The sequence below is a fragment of the Elephas maximus genome, chromosome 7 (genome assembly GCF_024166365.1).
Source record: "Elephas maximus indicus isolate mEleMax1 chromosome 7, mEleMax1 primary haplotype, whole genome shotgun sequence".
Taxonomy (NCBI): domain Eukaryota; kingdom Metazoa; phylum Chordata; class Mammalia; order Proboscidea; family Elephantidae; genus Elephas; species Elephas maximus.
The window spans coordinates 75,793,475-75,812,515 of record NC_064825.1 but is presented as its reverse complement, the minus strand read 5'-3'; the positions used below and the strand labels follow the sequence as shown (position 1 = coordinate 75,812,515).

General features: G+C 37.1%; 1 protein-coding gene across 3 annotated transcripts in view; it reads right to left on the bottom strand.

The window, feature by feature from the left end:
- PRMT3 (protein arginine methyltransferase 3) overlaps positions 1-19,041 on the bottom strand; it is a 121,865-nt gene that overhangs the window by 22,520 nt on the left and 80,304 nt on the right. For 2 of the 3 annotated variants that reach the window (XM_049890710.1, XM_049890712.1), the window contains 2 exons: positions 935-985; positions 652-739 (listed from right to left, as the gene is read on the bottom strand). In XM_049890710.1, coding sequence (XP_049746667.1) covers positions 652-739; positions 935-985 — 139 coding nt within the window. Of the gene's footprint in view, positions 1-651; positions 740-934; positions 986-9,586; positions 9,759-19,041 lie in introns of those variants that run through there. The other variant, XR_007518221.1, reaches the window with a different exon arrangement.

Below are 19,041 nucleotides of genomic sequence, written 5' to 3'. Positions count from 1 at the left end.
TCCACCAGACTGAGCCCAGAACAACTGGATGGTACCCAATTACCACCACTGATTGCTCTGGCAGGGATCACAATAGAGGGTCTATAACGAAATTCAAATTCATACACACACAAAAAGACCAGGCTTGCTGGTCTGACAGAAACTGGAGAAACCCTAAGAGTACGGCCCCTGGATACCCTTTCAACTCAGTACTGAAGCTGCTCCTGAGGTTCACCCTTTAGCCAAAGATTAGACAGGTCTATAGGGCCACCAATAACACACATGAGAGATGGACTTCATAGTTCAATCATGTATATGAGACTAATGGGCATACCAGCCCGAAATCACAGAGAAGGGGGGAGTGTTGACACATCACAGGGGTAGGCAACCAATGTCACAAAGCAATTTGTGTGTTAACTGTTTAATGAGAAACTAATTTGCTCTGTAAACTTTCCCCTAAATCACAATAAAAACAAAAAAGATTTAAATAAAATTTTCTTTAAATGACTTCTTTAATGAAATTATATGCATCTAAAATTTATGTAGATGGTAAACTCTATAAACAACTTAGCATTTGTTATATTGCCTGAAACACAGTGGCACTTAAAAAGTGGCTGAAGAATGAATGAATACTGGTTACTTCAGAATGAGTAAGATGCTTTTCTTTCTCACCTGCTTTCACTGAAAATGGCTTTTCCAATAGAAATATTGTTTGTTTCCAGTGTGTTCTGGTACTCTGGGGACCCGTAGAAAACATGACCTGCATTGGTAAAGTCAAAAGTATCTGATGAAGTACAGGACTTTTAATATCATGTTACATTAATCGACTGTAACAAATGCAAGCTGCATTTGCTTACAAAATCAAAATGCTTATGATCAAACACCTTGGGGCACAAAAACAAAATACAATGTACTTCGCATAATTAAGTCTTGTAAGATAACTCATGATACTTACCCTGTTGTGGCAATTCTTCTCAAAGTATATATCAAAGTAACCAGCAACTGCCTGTTTGAAAAAAAAAAAAGAAAGAAAATAATCATTAAGCTAATCACATGCAGTAATAAGTGATTACACAGTCTTTTAAGACCCAGCAAATGAGAAATCATTTCAACGACTAGAAGCCTGTGCAATTTATGGCAGGTCACTTTTTTTTCTAGAAAAGATGCTGTAAGTAAAAATGAAGCAACAAAAAGGGTAACATGGGTAATCAGCTAATCAATATTTGATTTTATGGGAGAAAAAGTACATGCTAGACAACTGAATGGTAAGAGACCACACTGAGAGGAGGCCCAGCTGGCCCGTAGCCAATGCAGGTTCCCCAGCTGTGGCACCCACACACAGATAAAGCCATCTTGGACCCTCCAGCTCTGGTTAGGCCTCCAGACAATTGTAGCTACATGAGAGGCTCCAGGAGAGACCAGGAGAAGAACTATTCGTGTAAGTCCAGTCCAGATCACAGAACCATGAACAAATAAGTATCAATGATTGTGGCTTCAAGCCACTAAGTTTTGGAGTGGTTTGTTATACAGCAATAAATAACTGAAACACACTCTTTACACAAAGCTAACTCATTCGATTCCTTCTGATCTCATGCATCCCATTTTTTAAAAATAATTTTTATTGTGCTGTAAGCGAAAGTTTACAAATCAAGTCAGTCTCTCACATATAAACTTATATACACCTTACTACATACTCCCACTTACTCTCCACCTAATGAGTCAGCCCGCTCCCTCCTTCCAGTCTCTCCTTTCGTGACCGTTTTGCCAGTTTCTAATCCCCTCTACCCTCCCATCTCCCCTCCAGACAGGAGATGCCAACATAGTTTCAAGTGTCCACCTGATGCAAGTAGCTCACTCCTCATCAGCATCTCTCTCCAACCCACTGTCCAGTCCAATGCATGTCTAATGAGTTGGCTTTGGGAATGGTTCTTGTCCTGGGCCAACAGAAGGTTTGGGGACCATGACCACTGGGATTCTTCTAGTCTTAGTCAGACCATTAAGTCTGGTCTTTTTGTGAGAACTTGGGGTCTGCATCCCACTGTTCTCCTGCTCCCTCAGGGGTTCTCTGTTGTGCTCCCTGTCAGGGCAGTCATCGGTTGTGGCCCGGCACCATCTAGTTCTTCTGGTCTCAGGATGATGTAGTCTCTAGTTCATGTAGCCCCTTCTGTCTCTTAGGCTCATAATTACCTTGTAACCTTGGTGTTTTTCATTCTCCTTTGAACCAGGTGGGTTGAGACTCATTGATGCATCTTAGATGGCCGCTTGCTAGCGTTTAAGACCCTAGACGCCACACTTCAAAGTGGAAAGACGCCACACTTCAAAGTGGGATCGTGCATCCAATTTTAAAGCAAAGTACTATGAATATTTTTGTGATGAGGACAATGGAAATAATTTTTAAATACTGCCTATTTTTTTCTGAAGATAAAAGTCAGTAATAGTACTCAAATAAAACTTACGTTTAAGCAAATACCTAAAGGAGAAACTCCAAATTAACTCTAAGGGTTATTGTGCAAAAAAAAAAAAAAAAAAAAGCCTTCAAAAGAAATTAACATACTCAGAAGAAATAGATAATTTTTGTATTTTTAAAATTTAAATGATACCATTCTTTTTTTTTTCACTAATGGGACTAGCTTGACTTAAACTACTTTTAAAACTGGCATTAAATAAAGCTTGTAAAGTGTTAAAAAAGAAGACGATGATCATTGAAAAATCACTATAAAACTAATTTGGGTACTGTGCTGCTTATGTTCAGAATGTGAAGTTTTATTGATCTTGTAGGGTAAATACAGATGGGATCCAAACCCAATTCAATGTTTAACCTTAAAGTTCATTACAGTTTAGATACCAAGAAAGAACTGAATCAGTATTATGATTCTGTCACGCAGAAATTATAAAGCAATGTAGCTACACAACTCAGCCATAGATTATTGTAGAAAACCATGTAGCTAAACAGAATATTTTTAAAACATAACTTTCTTCAGCTGATTTCCTAATATGTAACATACTCTTCCACAGACTAACTCAACTGAGTTCTTAAATTTCTTCCTTTATGCCTGCCTTGTTCACCACTGTATCTTTAGTGCCCAGAGCAGTGTCCAGCACATAGTAGACAATAAATATTTGCTGAGTGTTTACTACACATGATTCTAACACAGTACTTACCACACTATATTATAGTTAGTTTGCCCTATCAGACACCACCAATCTATTTAAGAGCAGGATCTATGCGTATCTCATATTTCTATTCGCCTTATCCAGCATGATGTCTGTTACATAGTAAGGTTCTCAATAAATTTGAGTCAAATTCAATATTTTAGTCTAGCTAATTAATAGCTAGCTTTATCATGTGTTGTTGTTGTTAGGTGCCATCAAGTCAATTTTGACTCATAGTGACCCCATGTGACAGAGTAAAACTGACCCATAGGGTTTTTCAAGGCTGTAATCTTTGGGAAGAAATTGTCACATCTTTCTCCTGCAGAACTACAGGGAAGGTTCGAACTGTAAATTTTTCAGTCAGCAGCTGCACTTAACTATTGCACCATCAGGGCTCATTAGCCTTTATTATGTAGTTGGTAAAACTTATTAAATTGTTCTCTAACTGAACATGGATAAAACTAATAATTTTCAATTCTGAAAAAATGAAGTATGGGAGCAAATATGGAGGGGAGAAAGCTAGAGAAGAGGATTCTGTAATTCTGTGTATGAAACTGTACAAGCCTCAGTCTAATCCCTGAACTATACATATTCAACTAAGACTGAAATCAATAAAACAAGGGCTTAGAAACTGAACTGAAATCTGAATTACTGGCACAAGTCTCAGGATTAACCTCCGAATAAAATATGTGTGAGAAAGACCCAAACCAGCAAGTAAGGGTTTAGAGAACTGAGACGACATTTGAAAAACCGGTAGAAGTTTCAGACTAACCCATAAACTATGTATCTGCAGGAGAGATCCTGAACAGCACAGTGACAGCTTGGAGAATGCAAATGAGATGTGAACCACTGTCTGCCCAACGCTGAGACAGAACTTACGGTATGACCCTAATGAGTTGAGTGTCTGCTAAAACCAAATATCAACATTCTTCAGAAGATATAACAAAACCCTGACATAAAAAAAAACAAAACAAAACATAACATACACAATGTCCAGGATACAATCCAAAATTACTCAACGTATTAAGAACTGGAAAATGTGACCAACTCTCAAGAGAAAAGATAATCAACAGATGCCAACTTTGAGATGACCCAGATGATGGTACTATCAGATAAAGACTATGAAGCAGGAATTATAACTATGCTCCATGAGGTAAAAGAAAACACACTAAAATGAATCAAAAGATAGAATTTTAGTGGAGAAATAGAAACTGGAAAAAAAAATGGAAATTTTAGAACCAAAAAATGCAATAACTAAAACAAAAACCTCTCTGGGCTGGATAGCAGAATGCAGACAACAGAGTGGAAAAAAAATCAGTGAATCTGAAGATAGATCAACAGAAATTTTCAATTTGAAGATCCAAGGGGAAAAAGATTGAAATAAAATGCAGTCTCTGGGATCCACGTATCTAACATATGTATAACTGTAGACCTAAATGTAAAACCAAAAGATTGGAGCAGAAAAAAACCTAGAATTCTATACGCAGCAAAAATATCCACCAGAAAAGAAAGCAACTAAAGACATTTTCAAGTAAAGGAAAATTAAAAGAAATCATTGCCAAAAGACTTGCCCTAGAAGACATTTTAAAGGAAGTTCTTTATGATGAGGAAACCCTGATGCTGTAGTAGTTAAGTGTTACAGCTGCTAACCAAAGGGTCAGCAGTTCAAATCCACCAGGCGCTCCTTGGTAACCCTTTGGGGCAGTTCTGCTCTGTCCTATAAGGTTGCTATGGGTCAGAATCAACTTGACAGCAATGGATTTTTTTGTTTGTTTGTTTTCTTTATGATGATGGGAAACGATACTAGAAGGAAACCTAGAACATCAGGAATAAAGCAAAAACAACAGAAATGGTATACAGATGGGTAAATATAAAAGAATGCTGTTTCCCCTTCATATTCTTTAAAACATTTATGCTTACTTAAAGCAAAAATTATAATATTATCTGGTCAAGTTCTTAATATAAGCAGATGTAATCATAAAGACCAGTGGTAGGGGCAGAAGGGTAAAATCTCGCCAATATTTACAGGTGTTTATAGTACTTGGAAGTGGAGAAGGATACTTCTTCATTTTTAAGTGTAACACACATGACAGAAACTTACAATAAAGAATACTACTACAAATCAGTAAGAAAATGATTAATAACCCAAAAGAAAAATGAACACAAGACAATCAAATGATTAGTAAGCTTGTGAAAAAATGTGGGGCCTATTTAGAAAAAAAAGTAAATGAAAACAACCAGGTAAAAATTTCCTTTATTATGTTGGAGAAAAACAGTTTTTAAAAATGGTAATATCCACAGTGGGGAAAGCAGCACTCATATTGGGGAAATACCCTTTCTAGAGGGAAATGACAATACACATGAAAAGATTACAATGTTTGTATTGAAAAGTTAGATAGGAAATAGTACACATGGTATGGCTCCATATATATATATAAACTCAAAAGGAGCAAAACTAGTTTGTGGTGTTTATAATCATAACTTACAGTGTTGTAAGTCAGGAAAATACTTCCTTTGTGATAGTGGTAGAAACGACAAAGGGTTCCAAGGGAGGCTTCTGCAGTGCTGGTAATATTTTGTCTAAGCCGAATGCTGACTACACAGGGAGTGTATTTGTTTTGTGTAATTCTACCAAACTACACTTTTGATTTGTACACTTTTGTTTTACTAAATGTATATTACACACTCAATGAAAATTTTTACAGGATGTACAAACTCATTGACCCAGTAATTCTAAATTTCAGAAATAGTCTATGGAAGTTACTAAGTGTGCTTGCAAAAACTTACCAATGTTAATTTTAGCACATATTTTCAATAATATGTGATTGCTATAATTTATTATGCTAATAAATCATAGTATCTCCATATAATGGAGGAGTCCTGGTGGTACAATGGCTAAGTGCTTGGCTGCTAATCGAAAGGTAGGTAGTTTGAACCCACTCTGCCTCTCCGCAGGTGAAAAACCTGGTGATCTGCTTCTGTAAAACTTACAGCCAAGAAAACCCTATGTGGCAGTTCTACTCTGTCACATGGGGGAGCTATGAGCCAAAATAACTCTCTGGCACCCCACACCACCACCACCACCACCATTTGGCCAGCAAAAGTAAATCTGTAGAATATAAGATGTTAATAGGTGAAATAATATGCAGAGGGAGGGAACAGACAGGAACTCTATAAAAGGCCAAAAAACAAATCTGTTGCCATTGAGTCAATTCTGACCCACAGTGACTTTATACTTACTGCAAAAATTCTTTTGTAAACCTAAAACTGCTCTAAAAAATAAAGCCTAGTAATAAAAAGTAACCCTATAATTATTTATAGATTTGACAAAATATTCACGACATACTAGTAAATGAAAAGCAGCTTACCAAAGTGTGTACATTATAAACTCATTATGTTATGCAAATGTAAATAAATACACACACACACACACACACCCCACCATCCAAATAATACAGTGGAAGAAATACCGGGTAGTTCCGGGCAATCGAAAAATAAATAGTTCAGTTTGGCAGAACCTACAAAAGTTAAACACAGAACTATTCTATGACCCAGTAATTCCTCTTCTAAGTATACACTCAAAAGAACTGAAAGCAGACTCAACCAGATACTTGTACACCAATGTTCACTGTAGCAATATTCACAATAGTCAAAAGGTAGAAACAGCCCAAGTATTCTGGGCAGGCAAAATGAAGTTCTGATATATGCTACAACAAGAATAAACTTTGAAAACATTATACTGCATGAAATACATCAGACACAACAGAACAAATATTGCATGACTCCATTTATATGAAATATCCAGAACAGGAAAATGCACAGAGACCAAAGTTTATTAGTAGTTACCAGGGACAGGTAGGAGGAGGATAGGGGAGTACAGCTTAAATGGTACAGAGTTTTTTTTAAGAGCAATGAAAAAATTTGGGAACAGACAGTGGTGACGGATGTATAATATGGTGGATGTAGTTAATGTCAGTGAATTATACATGTAAAAATGACCGAAATGTTTTGTTACACGTATTTTGCCACAATTAAATACAAAAAGACAATTTGGGGGGGAAAAAAAAGAACAACTAGTTCATAAGTCTCAAGATAAATAAGAAAAATAAAAATGAAAGATAAAGTTAATTTTGGTGTGAGCATATGGCAGGAATCCATGACAAAGATAAATCTGAAAAAGGATATTTTACAGTTTCCTTTGAAAGGTATGTTAGTATCTTTGATTCCTCATTCAGGTTTACCTTCAAAATCGCTTCCATAGCACAGATTAAGCAGGATGAGGAGAAAAACTAGGAAGAAGATCACCTGGGATTAAAAATTATGTGCAGATAACCTACTCATTCACAGAACTGAGGAACTAGAAGACTCGCGCTCTGAAAAACCAAAGGCAGCTTCTGGTTTTAAAATGAGTATACCCCTAAACACAAGCAAGACCTAGAATGTCACTTAAAGAGAAAGGATTTTAAAATGAGTATACCCCTAAACAAACACAAGCAAGACCTAGAATGTCACTCAAAGGATTTTAAAATGAGTATAGCCCTGAACACAAGCAAGACCTAGAATGTCACTCAAAGAGAAAGGATTTTAAAATGAGTATACCCCTGAACACAAGCAAGACCTAGAATTGTCACTCAAAGAGAAAGGATTTTAAAATAAGTATACCCCTGAGCACAAGCAAGACCTAGAATGTCACTCAAAGAGAAAGGATTTTAAAATGAGTATACCCCTGAACACAAGCAAGACCTAGAATGTCACTCAAAGAGAAAGGATTTTAAAATGAGTATATCCCTGAGCACAAGCAAGACCTAGAATGTCACTCAAAGAGAAAGGATTTTAAAATGAGTATACCCCTGAACACAAGCAAGACCTAGAATGTCACTCAAAGAGAAAGGATTTTAAAATGAGGATACCCCTGAACACAAGCAAGACCTAGAATGTCACTCAAAGAGAAAGGATTTTAAAATGAGGATACCCCTGAACACAAGCAAGACCTAGAATGTCACTCAAAGAGAAAGGATTTTAAAATGAGGATACCCCTGAACACAAGCAAGACCTAGAATGTCACTCAAAGAGAAAGGACATATTTTTTTACTGTATGAATGATCTTTAATAATGATATTATAGGAAAAAAAAAACCCTTAAACTTTAAAGGTAGTCATATAAACCAAGTGAAGTATGATTAGTGTTTCTGCAATAAAGACAATTGAAAATAAGTAATAACTATATAATCAACCAAATATGTCGGCTGATTTGAGGATAAAACTATTTTCTTTGTCTGCAGAACATAAATACGCCACTGTTTTTCACTTTCACCACCCTGTTAGGTCACTTTGACAGGCCATTTCTGGTTTTTTAAATGTTAATTTCAATGAACTTTACTCTGTGAGGAAACCCTGGTGGCGTAGTGGTTCAGTGCTACGGCTGCTAACCAAAGGGTCGACAGTTTGAATCCACCAGGCCCTCCTTCGAAACTCTATGGGGCAGTTCTACTCCGTCCTATAGGGCTGCTATGAGTCGGAATCGACTTGATAGCAATGGGTTTGGTTTGGTTTTTTACTCTGTGAATGTCATTCAAATATTAGGGTAAATAACAAACCATAGGAAATTGAAAATGATGACTAACAGGCAATGGTAATAAATAACTGGAGCTACAACTTGACACGTGCTTGAAAAAGATCAGATAGGTTAGAAGGCCTGAGCACAAAATAAATTTCTCTTTTGTTCCACATATACATCTTGTCAAGGGCATTAAGAATTGCTGAGGGAAAAAAAACAAAAGACATTAAAATTAAATGTCTCTAGCAGTTGCGTTAATCTTCAAAGCCAAGGGCATAATTAAAGAGTTGAAATTTCTTTAAGTTATACCACGGTCAGAAAAAATTTAGTTATAAAGCCCCTTAGACTGAAATAGGGATGGGGGGGTGGTAATTAACAATAAAAACAACAATGATGATGATGATGGAAGAAAACCAAATAAAAGGAAAATACAGTGAACTTCTGGGACAGTTTGGTCACTCTTGAAATTTGGTAAGAATCCTTCAACTGCACTGAAGCACACAGGAAAATAAAACAGACATGTAGCTTTATGGTATACTGTAAATATTCCTAAGCATTAGAATGAGCTGCTCCTCAGTTCTCTGTGGATCTCATAAAAGGGATAAAAATAACTCTCAGCATTTAAAAAACGAATCCTTTAAAAATCTGTCTTAAGCCACATTTTGCTTGCTTATCATCTCTGTACAAAGGTAAATGCAGTTCACTTTAGACATGCTCATTTGAAGAACAACGACTTGGAATAAAAATGAATTACTTTCTCATGTATTTTGGCATGATGCGTATTTCCTTAAAGAGGATACATCACGTGTATATTTAACAGGATGGCAGCCAATGAAGTAAGACCAGACTAGACCTTATGAGGAAGAAGAAAATTAAAAATTATCATTATCACTATCACCTGCAGGGAGTAATTTATCACTTCTGTCCTTCACTGGTATCATGTTCCAACAGCATGTGGTTACGGCAGATACAATTAGGCAGCTGGCCACAGAAGTGGGAGGATAATGCGCTTTTGATGGAGTCTATCCGAGCATGGAGACAGAGTGCTTGTAATCCATGCAGCAGCATCACTATAACAAAAGTACAATTCGTTTTTTGTTGGAGTATTTCTTTCAAAATCTTAATATGGAATTCAAAAGCCACCTGAGAATGAGTCTGAAGCAACCAAAGAAAGAGTAAGCAGATAATGAATAAAAATGTTTATTATAGCTTACATCATTGTATATTAACCAAACCAGATGAAAATGCAAACATAAGCCACACAAGCTGGTGCAATATGGAGCATGAACCCTGCAAGTGGTAAGTGGCATTTAAATGAAGAAGACATAAGCAACAAATATGAAAATCATATAGGATGATTTTTCTCCCAATATTAACTATACCTTAAATTATGGACTCTTCCTTCGTCAACTAATTTTCTATTTTATCCCAAGAGAAAATGTGCATCTTTTGTTTCTTTCATGATTCCTCTAGGGAGTAATACACCTTAAGTGCCATATACTTCTCAAGGGATATTGCCAGATTGAGTGGCGTTTAGAAATAGACCAAGCAATATGGGAAGTAGCAAACCAAACAATAGGTCTAAAAGTAAAAAAAGAGACACTTTTACTAAAAAGCTGAACATAATTAATTTTTGATCTACCTAAAATATTTCCACATTATAACTGAAACCCCCTTTTAAATACATTTAGACCACTTCCTTGTAATTTCAAAACTGCTGATTGAAGTGATTTTAGTAGCAAAAGGGATCATCTCTTCAGAGCCTAAGAGACAAATTTTTAATTCTGATATTTCATCAGTTGATACCTACATACTCTAATTGCTCCACATTTCTTCTTTTTATTACTTTATACAGCCAATATTCACTGATATTTCTAACTTTTTAAAACCTGTTTAAGGATAACATACACACGAAAAGTGAAAATTCACCTCAATGAATTTTCAAACTGAATACATCTATGTAACCAGCACCCAGATGGTGAAACAACACCCCAACACCCCAGTCTGTGCCCTTTTACACCTAGCTGATCCCAGGCATCCACCCCCCCAAAAGGGAAACCACTACCCTGATTCCTAAAAGCACACCGCAAAGCTGACTCTGACTCATGGCAACCCCGTGCCTGTCAGAGTAGGATGGTGCTCCACAGAGTTTTCCGTGGCTGATTTTTTGGAAGTAGACTGCCAGGCCTTTTTTCTGAGGTACCTCTGAGTGGACTTCAAACTCCAACCTTTCAGTTAGCAGCCAAGTATGTTAAGGATTTGCACTACCCAGGGATTCTCACTATACTTTAACATAAATGGAATCACACATCACATAGTCTTTTGTTCTGGCAATTCTGCTTAATATTGTTCGCGACATGCATCCATATTGTTGCATGCTGTTGTATATCATTCATTTTCACGGCCATAAGATATTATGACAGGTGACTATACAACAATTTGTTTAACCAGTCTACTACTGACAAGCATTTGAATAGTTTTAAGTTGAGGCTCTCATGAATAGTGCTGCTATGAACATTCTAGTACATGTCTTTCGGTCAACATATGTACTCGCTGCTTTTGGGTATATGCCTAGGAATGGAACTGCTGGCATGCACATATTCACGGCTTTTGTTAATCTGTATTGTTTTCTGTATTTCTGGCCTACCATCTGGGATCATTTCCTGTTGTCCTGAATGCCCTTCAGCATCTCCATTTTGTATAGGTTTGTTGGGACAAAATTCTCTTTCATCTGAAAATAACTTTATTTCAGTTTTTTTCTTAAAAGATACTTCAGTTGGATAGAATTCAGGGCTGGCAGTTATTTTCTCTGAGCTCTGTCACTGAATTCTCTTTTGCCTTCATGATTCCATTGTTATCTACCAGTCTGCTCACCGTTCCTTAAAAGGTAATTCCAATTCCCAGCCCTATGCCCACCCATTGTCACTTTTAAGATTTTCTCCTTGGTTTCTGTAGTTTTACTAGGATGTGTCTAGGTGTGGGTTTCTTTTTTAAAATGGAGATATAATTCACATACCACAAGAATTTGCTCATTTAGTGTATAAATCAGTGTTGTTAGTGTATTCACAAAGCTGTGCAACCATCACCACAATCTAATTTTAGAACATTTTATCACCCCAAAAAGAAACCCTGTATTCATTAGCAGTCATTCCTCATCCCCTCTGTTTACACATTTGTCTCTTCTGGAATCACGCAATATGTGGTCTTTTGTGACTGGCTTCCTTCACTCAGCATAATGTTTTCAAGGTTCACCCATGTTGCTGAAGGTACTTCACTCTTGTTACTGTGCCACGTGATGGAAATTTGGATTACGTCTACTCCTTAGCTATTACGGACAACGCTGCTAAGAACCTGCACGTACAAATTTGTGTGTGGATGTATGTTTTCATTTCTCTTGAACATATACCTAGAAGTGGATGGATTTTTAAAATTTATCCTATTTAGGCTATGCTGTGCTTCTTAAATTGCAGCTCAGTGTGTTTCTCTTGTTTTGGAAAATTCTGTCATTAACATTCTCACTGTTTTTTCCTTTTGGGACCCCCATTTAAATATACAGTAGACCTTCTCTTATATCCTGTCTGTTGCCCCCTCCTCTGCCTCAACCTTGTATCTATTTCCTTCTAGTGTTTTCTTCTGACCTAAAATCCAGTTTAATAATCCTCTCAACACCAGTGTATAAAGATCTGCTGTTAAACTCATTTTTTAGTTTAGTTCTAGAACGTCTATTTGGCTCTTTTTAAAATGTGCTGTATCGTTTTTTAGAATGGTTCCAGTTCTTTGCTTGCAATTCACAATTTTTTTTCCCTTGAAGTTAGTAAGCATAGTTATTTTAAAGTTCATGTCTGATATATGTAATATTGAGAGCACCTAGAGCTCTGTTTTTATTGCCTACTGTTTCAGCTGGTTCTTGATTTATGCTGTCTTGTGTCCTTATGTGCCTGATTACTTTTGTGTTCTGAACATCATATTCTGAAAAACTGCTTGGAGAGATACTCTGAGATCTTCTTCCAGAAAGAATGTTCCTGCAAGGAACCTGGGGGACTACCACAATCCAGTATCCAAGTCTGAGAACTTCCCGGGCTACCCAGAGGGCTTGAAGCTGACTGCAGGTCACATAAGGGATCATTTCTCTCTGTTTTACCCTGTTCTTGGGTGCAGTCTTACAGGGACCCAACACAAAGCATTAAGGGATTAAGGCGCCCCATTTTCGTCTTCCTAGCCACGTGAGGCTATCAAAAATGCTACTCAAGTCTTTTAGCTGCGTCCTCTGAATTGGCAAATGCCTACGGGGCAAAAACAGTTCCAGATATCTATCTCATTTCTTTGGATTTCCTTCTTTTCTGAGTCTTGACTTAGTAATGCTACTAATTTGTTAACGCTCTGTTGTCTTCAGATAGACAGTATTTTTGATAGCTTTTGAAGTTGTTATCGATAAAAGGCTTGCTCCCAGTTATACCATTACAGGAGGCAGATTCTTCAAATTACATTGTTGTTTCCTACTTAAGGCCCTCTGCCCATAACATTCTCCTCTACCCATTCTCTAAAATAACTTCTCACTTGTTATATCTCAGTTTGAATGTTAATTCCTCTGGGGAGCCTTCCCTAATCCCACAGAGTAGATTATAATGCATCCATTAACTGTTCCCAAAACCCCTATAATAACAATGATAATACTCATAGTGCTCTTTGTGCAACATCTGCAGATCCCAATAGGCTCTTAAGGGCAGTCTCCACAACTGTGTTCACCTACGCATTCTCACTGCCTAAGCACAATGCCTGGGTGCTCTACCTAAACAGTGAGAACAACTATGCAAAGTTACTGGAGGCATGAAATAGCCTGGAATGTTTAAGGACTGTCAGCCTTTAACAGTACCAGACTATAGTAAATAAAGATACAATTTAGTGAACAAATAAAAGAATCAAAGTGATATAATATGTTCACTTCTACTAATCTTTGGGAAAACAAAGTCATTATGCCTTTATTTCTCTTTTAACTTCCTATTTTTTTCTAGATCAGATGTAACTAATTCAGAGACACCTTCCCTAACATCAGTACCAGCAATAACTAATCTCTCCCCACTAATATAGTGCATGTGGCATTAGGAAGGCCTTCTGGAAGAACTCATGCCTAACGTAAAACCTTAAAAACAGGCAGGATTATTAAGAAGTTAGACTAGGAGTGTGCCAAGCCAAGGGAACCTTGTATAAGCCTCTATTATTAAATTCTATTACAGAACACGATGTTACAATTATCCATTTATACGTTGGCATCTTTTACTAGGCGAAGGTCCTTTGGGCCTGGAACTTCATTTTATTCTCTGTTGTATTCACAGTGCCTACCACAGAAGCTAGTATGTAGTATTAGTATTCAAAACTGTTGCTAGAATGAAAAGTAGTTTTGAATTTTTTCTTTTTTCTGGTGCTTTCCACTTAAAAATTCTTGCGTCCCACTGCTTCTCTAGATTTCTATCTCCTCCTGCTTCCTCACACACCATCAGTTTTGGCACTGCTTGATATTAATGCTTACTGTTTTCTTATGTTCCATTTTTCATGCTGTTTTCCAATGCTCCCTAAAAACTATCCATGTAAGGGCTATATGCCCCATATCTAGTTCCTCCAATGGCAGAAAATGTTATCAGTGGTAAGTAAACATATTTTTAATTTTAGGAATACATATTAACGTGAACAATATAGCTGGTAAGCCTAAAAAAAAAGTGGCAGAACAAAAAATAGCTTAAAACCTGGAAACTATTGAAACTCATTTTCTACGGATAGGTGATCAAGCTCTACCAGATACTACTTGTCTGTATGAGCCTTTGGATGTACAAGTCAAGATACGGAACACCGAAAAAACTCTCTACTGAACAGGAAAAAAAAAAAAAAAAAGGCAGCCTGGGGACAGAAGATGTCATACATCTTACTTTCCAGAAATGAAGAGGGTTGTATTTCTCTCCTGGAAAGTGAGGTAAAAAAGATGTCTACCCCCTCTCCGCCCCAAGCCCTTTATACAGTATCCAACAACTGGGGTGAGAATGAAAAATCTTGTCGTCTTCACTTATAAGGTGCAGTTTTTCAAAGAAGATAATTACATTAGTTATCATAAATTTTGGCTTTATATTTGTAATTCCAAGTGTGTGTGTGACTGTAATCTCTGGACACTGCTGGGAAGACAATGATTTACATCTCTGGGGCCCCAGGACTCAGTCTGGCCCAACCCGTCTCCATGGGGTGGGATGTAGATAAAGGAAGAGAAGAGGAAAAAAGAAATCAGATTGAACTCTATGCCGCAGGCCTTTCGGGACATCCAGGATACATCACTTGTTAAAGGAAAGGGTATTCTGTAACAGTATGTCTCTTAGTGATCTAGAAATTAAAAACATAACCCTTTGTAAAACTGTAGGTACAAAGGATATGTTTCTGCTTTGAGAAGCAGTTGAAACATTTTTAAAAAGAAGGTCTCATTTCTCTAATACATTAAAACTTCAAGTATATGGATAAGTGAGAGTATTTTCACCTTACCCTGTGAAAAACACTGGTCTTTGAGGTGGTGCTTAAGCCCTCCGCCAGATCAGTGAAGCCAAATCAGTTAGGCTTATGCAAAATCCTGATGGAACAAGTAAACCACATCTATGAAATCACATAATCCTAAATCTCCACAAGCAAATGGAAAAGTTAAAACAAAACAATCAAAAAATCAAACAACCCTTTCTTTAAGAAGGCAGAAAGATAAGAAAGTGAAGAGAAATATTAATTGGATCATTTATTGAACATTTTCTATGCACCAGGCAGGGTGCTAAATGCTTACATGCATTGTCTCATTCAGCGCTCAAAGTAATACCTATGAGATAGGTGTTGGTATTTTCTCCACTTTTGAGATGAAAAACTGAAGTTTGGAGAAGTTAAATATGCGCTCTAAAGTCATACTGGTAAAATCAGGTCCATAGGGTCTAAAGATTGAGCCTTTAACCACAGTTCTACATTACCAACTTTTAAACTTTCCTCTTTGATTTTATTTTCATCGGTTTTAAAGAGAACTGTATTCAGAAAACTCCCTCCCATTTCAAGGTTGGTCCTTCTCTCATCCAGTCTTCTACAAAAAAGAAAGATGGACTGGTTTTGGCAGATATTAGTAAGTTCTGAGCCATCTGGTATATATAACAAAAACTTATCTTTTCAATTCCTCATTCATCTTCCGGGAGGACCGGTTCCTCTTGCTAACATATACACATATATCAGCTGTCTGGAAGCATTAGGTGCTTCAGGGTTTTCAGAAGGTCTGAATGCCAATATTCACAACGGCTTCTGCTGGTGCATAAGTGCAAGGAAATCTAAACTGGGAAGATTACTTCCTTATAGGTTATTACTCTAGGGATAACTGCCTGAATCAAAGAAGAAAATACCTGGTCAAATTCATTTATTATCACAATCTAATAATGCTAATTGGCAGCCACTGTAATAACTCTACAGATAACTCCCCTGACATCTCTAATCAAGAGTCCACTATTATTGATTACTGGATAAATAAGCCATTCTTTATGCTTACTGCTATTCTTGAGAGAGATATTTTAGTCCTGCTTGAGTGTAATTGGAGCCCTGGTGGCACAGTGCTTAAAAGCTTGGCTGCTAATCAAAAGGTCAGCAGTTGGAATCCACTGGCCACCCCTTAGAAACCCTATGGCGTGGTTCTACTCTGTCCTTTAGGGCTGCTATAAGTTGGAATCGACTTGACAGCAACTGGTTTGGTTTGGTTGAGTGTGATGATTCCTCCTGTAAACTTATTTTGACCCTCAACATTGCTTATTTCAAGCATGACCCTATACCTAGCTAGAATCAAATTTAATATTGGAATGTGGCTTACGAATTTCAACATTCCTGGGTCAAAGACCTAAATATAAAACCAAAAACTATAAAGATCATAGAAGAAAAAATAGGATCAACGCTAGAGGCCCTAATACATGGCATTAACAGGGTACAAACCATAACTAACAACACACGAACTCCAGAAGGTAAGCTAGATAACTGGGATCTTCTAAAAATTAAACACTTAGGTTTATCAAAAGACTACACCAAAAGAGTAAAAAGAGAACCCACAGACTGGGAAAAATTTTTTGGCTACGAGAAATCCAACTAACGTCTAATCTCTAAAATCTACAGGAAAATCCAACACCTCTACAACAAAAAACAAATAATCCAATTAAAAAATGGGCAAAGGACATGAACAGATACTTCTCCAAACACATTTGGGCAGCTAAAAGACACATGGGGAAATGTTCTTGATCACTAGTTATTAGAGAAATGCAAATCAAAACCACAATGAGATACCATCTCACCCCCACATTATTGGCACAAGTCAAAAAAACCGGAAAATAACAAATGTTGGAGAGGCTGAAGGGAGACTGGAACTCTTATGCACTGTTGGTGGGAATGCAAAATTGTACAACCATTTTGAAAAATAATCTGGAACTTCCTTAAAAAGCTACAAATAGAATACCATATGATCCAGCAACTCCACTCCTAGGAATATATCCTAGAGAAATAAGAGCCATCACATGAATAGATATATGCACACCCATGTTCACTGCAGCATTGTTCACAATAGCAACAGGACGGAAACAACCTAGATGCCTATCAACAGTTGAATGGATATTCAAACTGTGGTACATACACACAATGGAATACTACACAACAAAAAAGAACAATGATTAATCTGCGAAGCATCTTAAAACGTGGAAAAATCTGGAGGGCATTATGCTGAGTGAAATAAGACAATCACAAAAAGGCAAGTATCGTATGAGACCACTACTATAAAAACTCATGAAAAGATTTACACCCAAAAGGAAGCAATCTTTGATGGTCAGGAGGAAAGGGAGGAGTGGAGAAAACACTAAACAGACAGTAGATAAGTGGTAACTTTGGTGAAGGGTAAGATGATACATAATACTGGAGAAGCCAGTACAACTTGATGAAGGCAAGGTCATGGAAGCTCCAAAGATATATCCAAACTCCCTGAGGGACCAAATACAGGGTTGAGGGCTGTGGGGACCATTGTCTCAGGGAACATCTAGCTCAATTGGCATAACATAATTTATAAAGAAAATGTTCTACATTCTACTTCAATGAGTAGCATCTGGGGTCTTAAGAGCTTGTTAACAGTCATCTAAGATAACTCCACAGGTGTCACCCCATCTGGAAAAAGGGAGAATGAAGAAAACCAAAGTCATAAGGGAAAGGTTAGTCCAAAGGACTAATGGACCACAACTACCACAGCTTCCACCAGACTGAGTCCAGCACAACTAGATGATGCCTGGTTACCACCACCAACTGCTCTGACAGGGATCACAACAGAAGGTCCAGGACAGAGCTGGAGAAAATGTAGAACAATATTCCAACTCAAAAAAAAAAAAAAAAAAAAAAGACTTACTTGAAAAAACCTGAGAGTATGGCCCCAGACACCCTTTTAGCTCAGTAATAAAGTCTCTCCTGAGATTTACCCTTCAGCCAAAGATTAGACAGACCCATAAAACAAAATGAGACTAAATGGGCATGCCAGCCCAGGGGCAAGGACAAGAAGGCAGGAGGGAAGAGGAAAGCCAGTAATGGGGAACCAAAAGTCGAGAAGCGGAGAATGGTGACATGCTGTGGAGCTGGCAGCCAATGTTACACAACAATATGTGTGTTCATTGTTTAATGAGAAGCTAGTCTGCTCTGTAAACCTTCATCTAAAGTACAAAAAAAGGGGGGGGGGGCAGAATTTCAACATTCCAATCAAATTCTATTTTAGAACAATTTCATGTTCAAATTCTTTTATAACTCAATAGGAGGCTTTAGAATCAGTGTTAATGAATTTAAAAAAATGTAGCTTTAGAGTCATTATTTACAGCATGGCCTTTAAAAGAAGATCAGGAGCATGAATCTCTACTGACTCTATGGACAAATTATTTTACTCAACTTCAGGGTTCCTTATTTTATAGATTTTACATTCTCCTTGACTAGGTTTAAATAATGATTTAAATATTGCAGATGATTCCTTCCATTACTCTACTCAATGAACATATACCCCAAAGTTAATATGAGGTGGGAAACATCTGTCTTTTTAAAAACTAAATTTTTCTTCATAGTATGTTTCCAAGCAGAGAGTATGAAAATAGATGGGAGGGCAACTACATATAAAGAGTGGGCTGAAGACATCCGTATTTTAAAAAGCCTAAAGAAACGCACATTTTCTTATATAACTACATTGCCTACAATTATTCTTAACAATTCTTTGGTGTTATCTAATATCCATAGTGTGAATTTTAATATCTGTCTCCCCCATTAGTATCACATGAGTAGAAGAACTCTCTTGGCTTACTA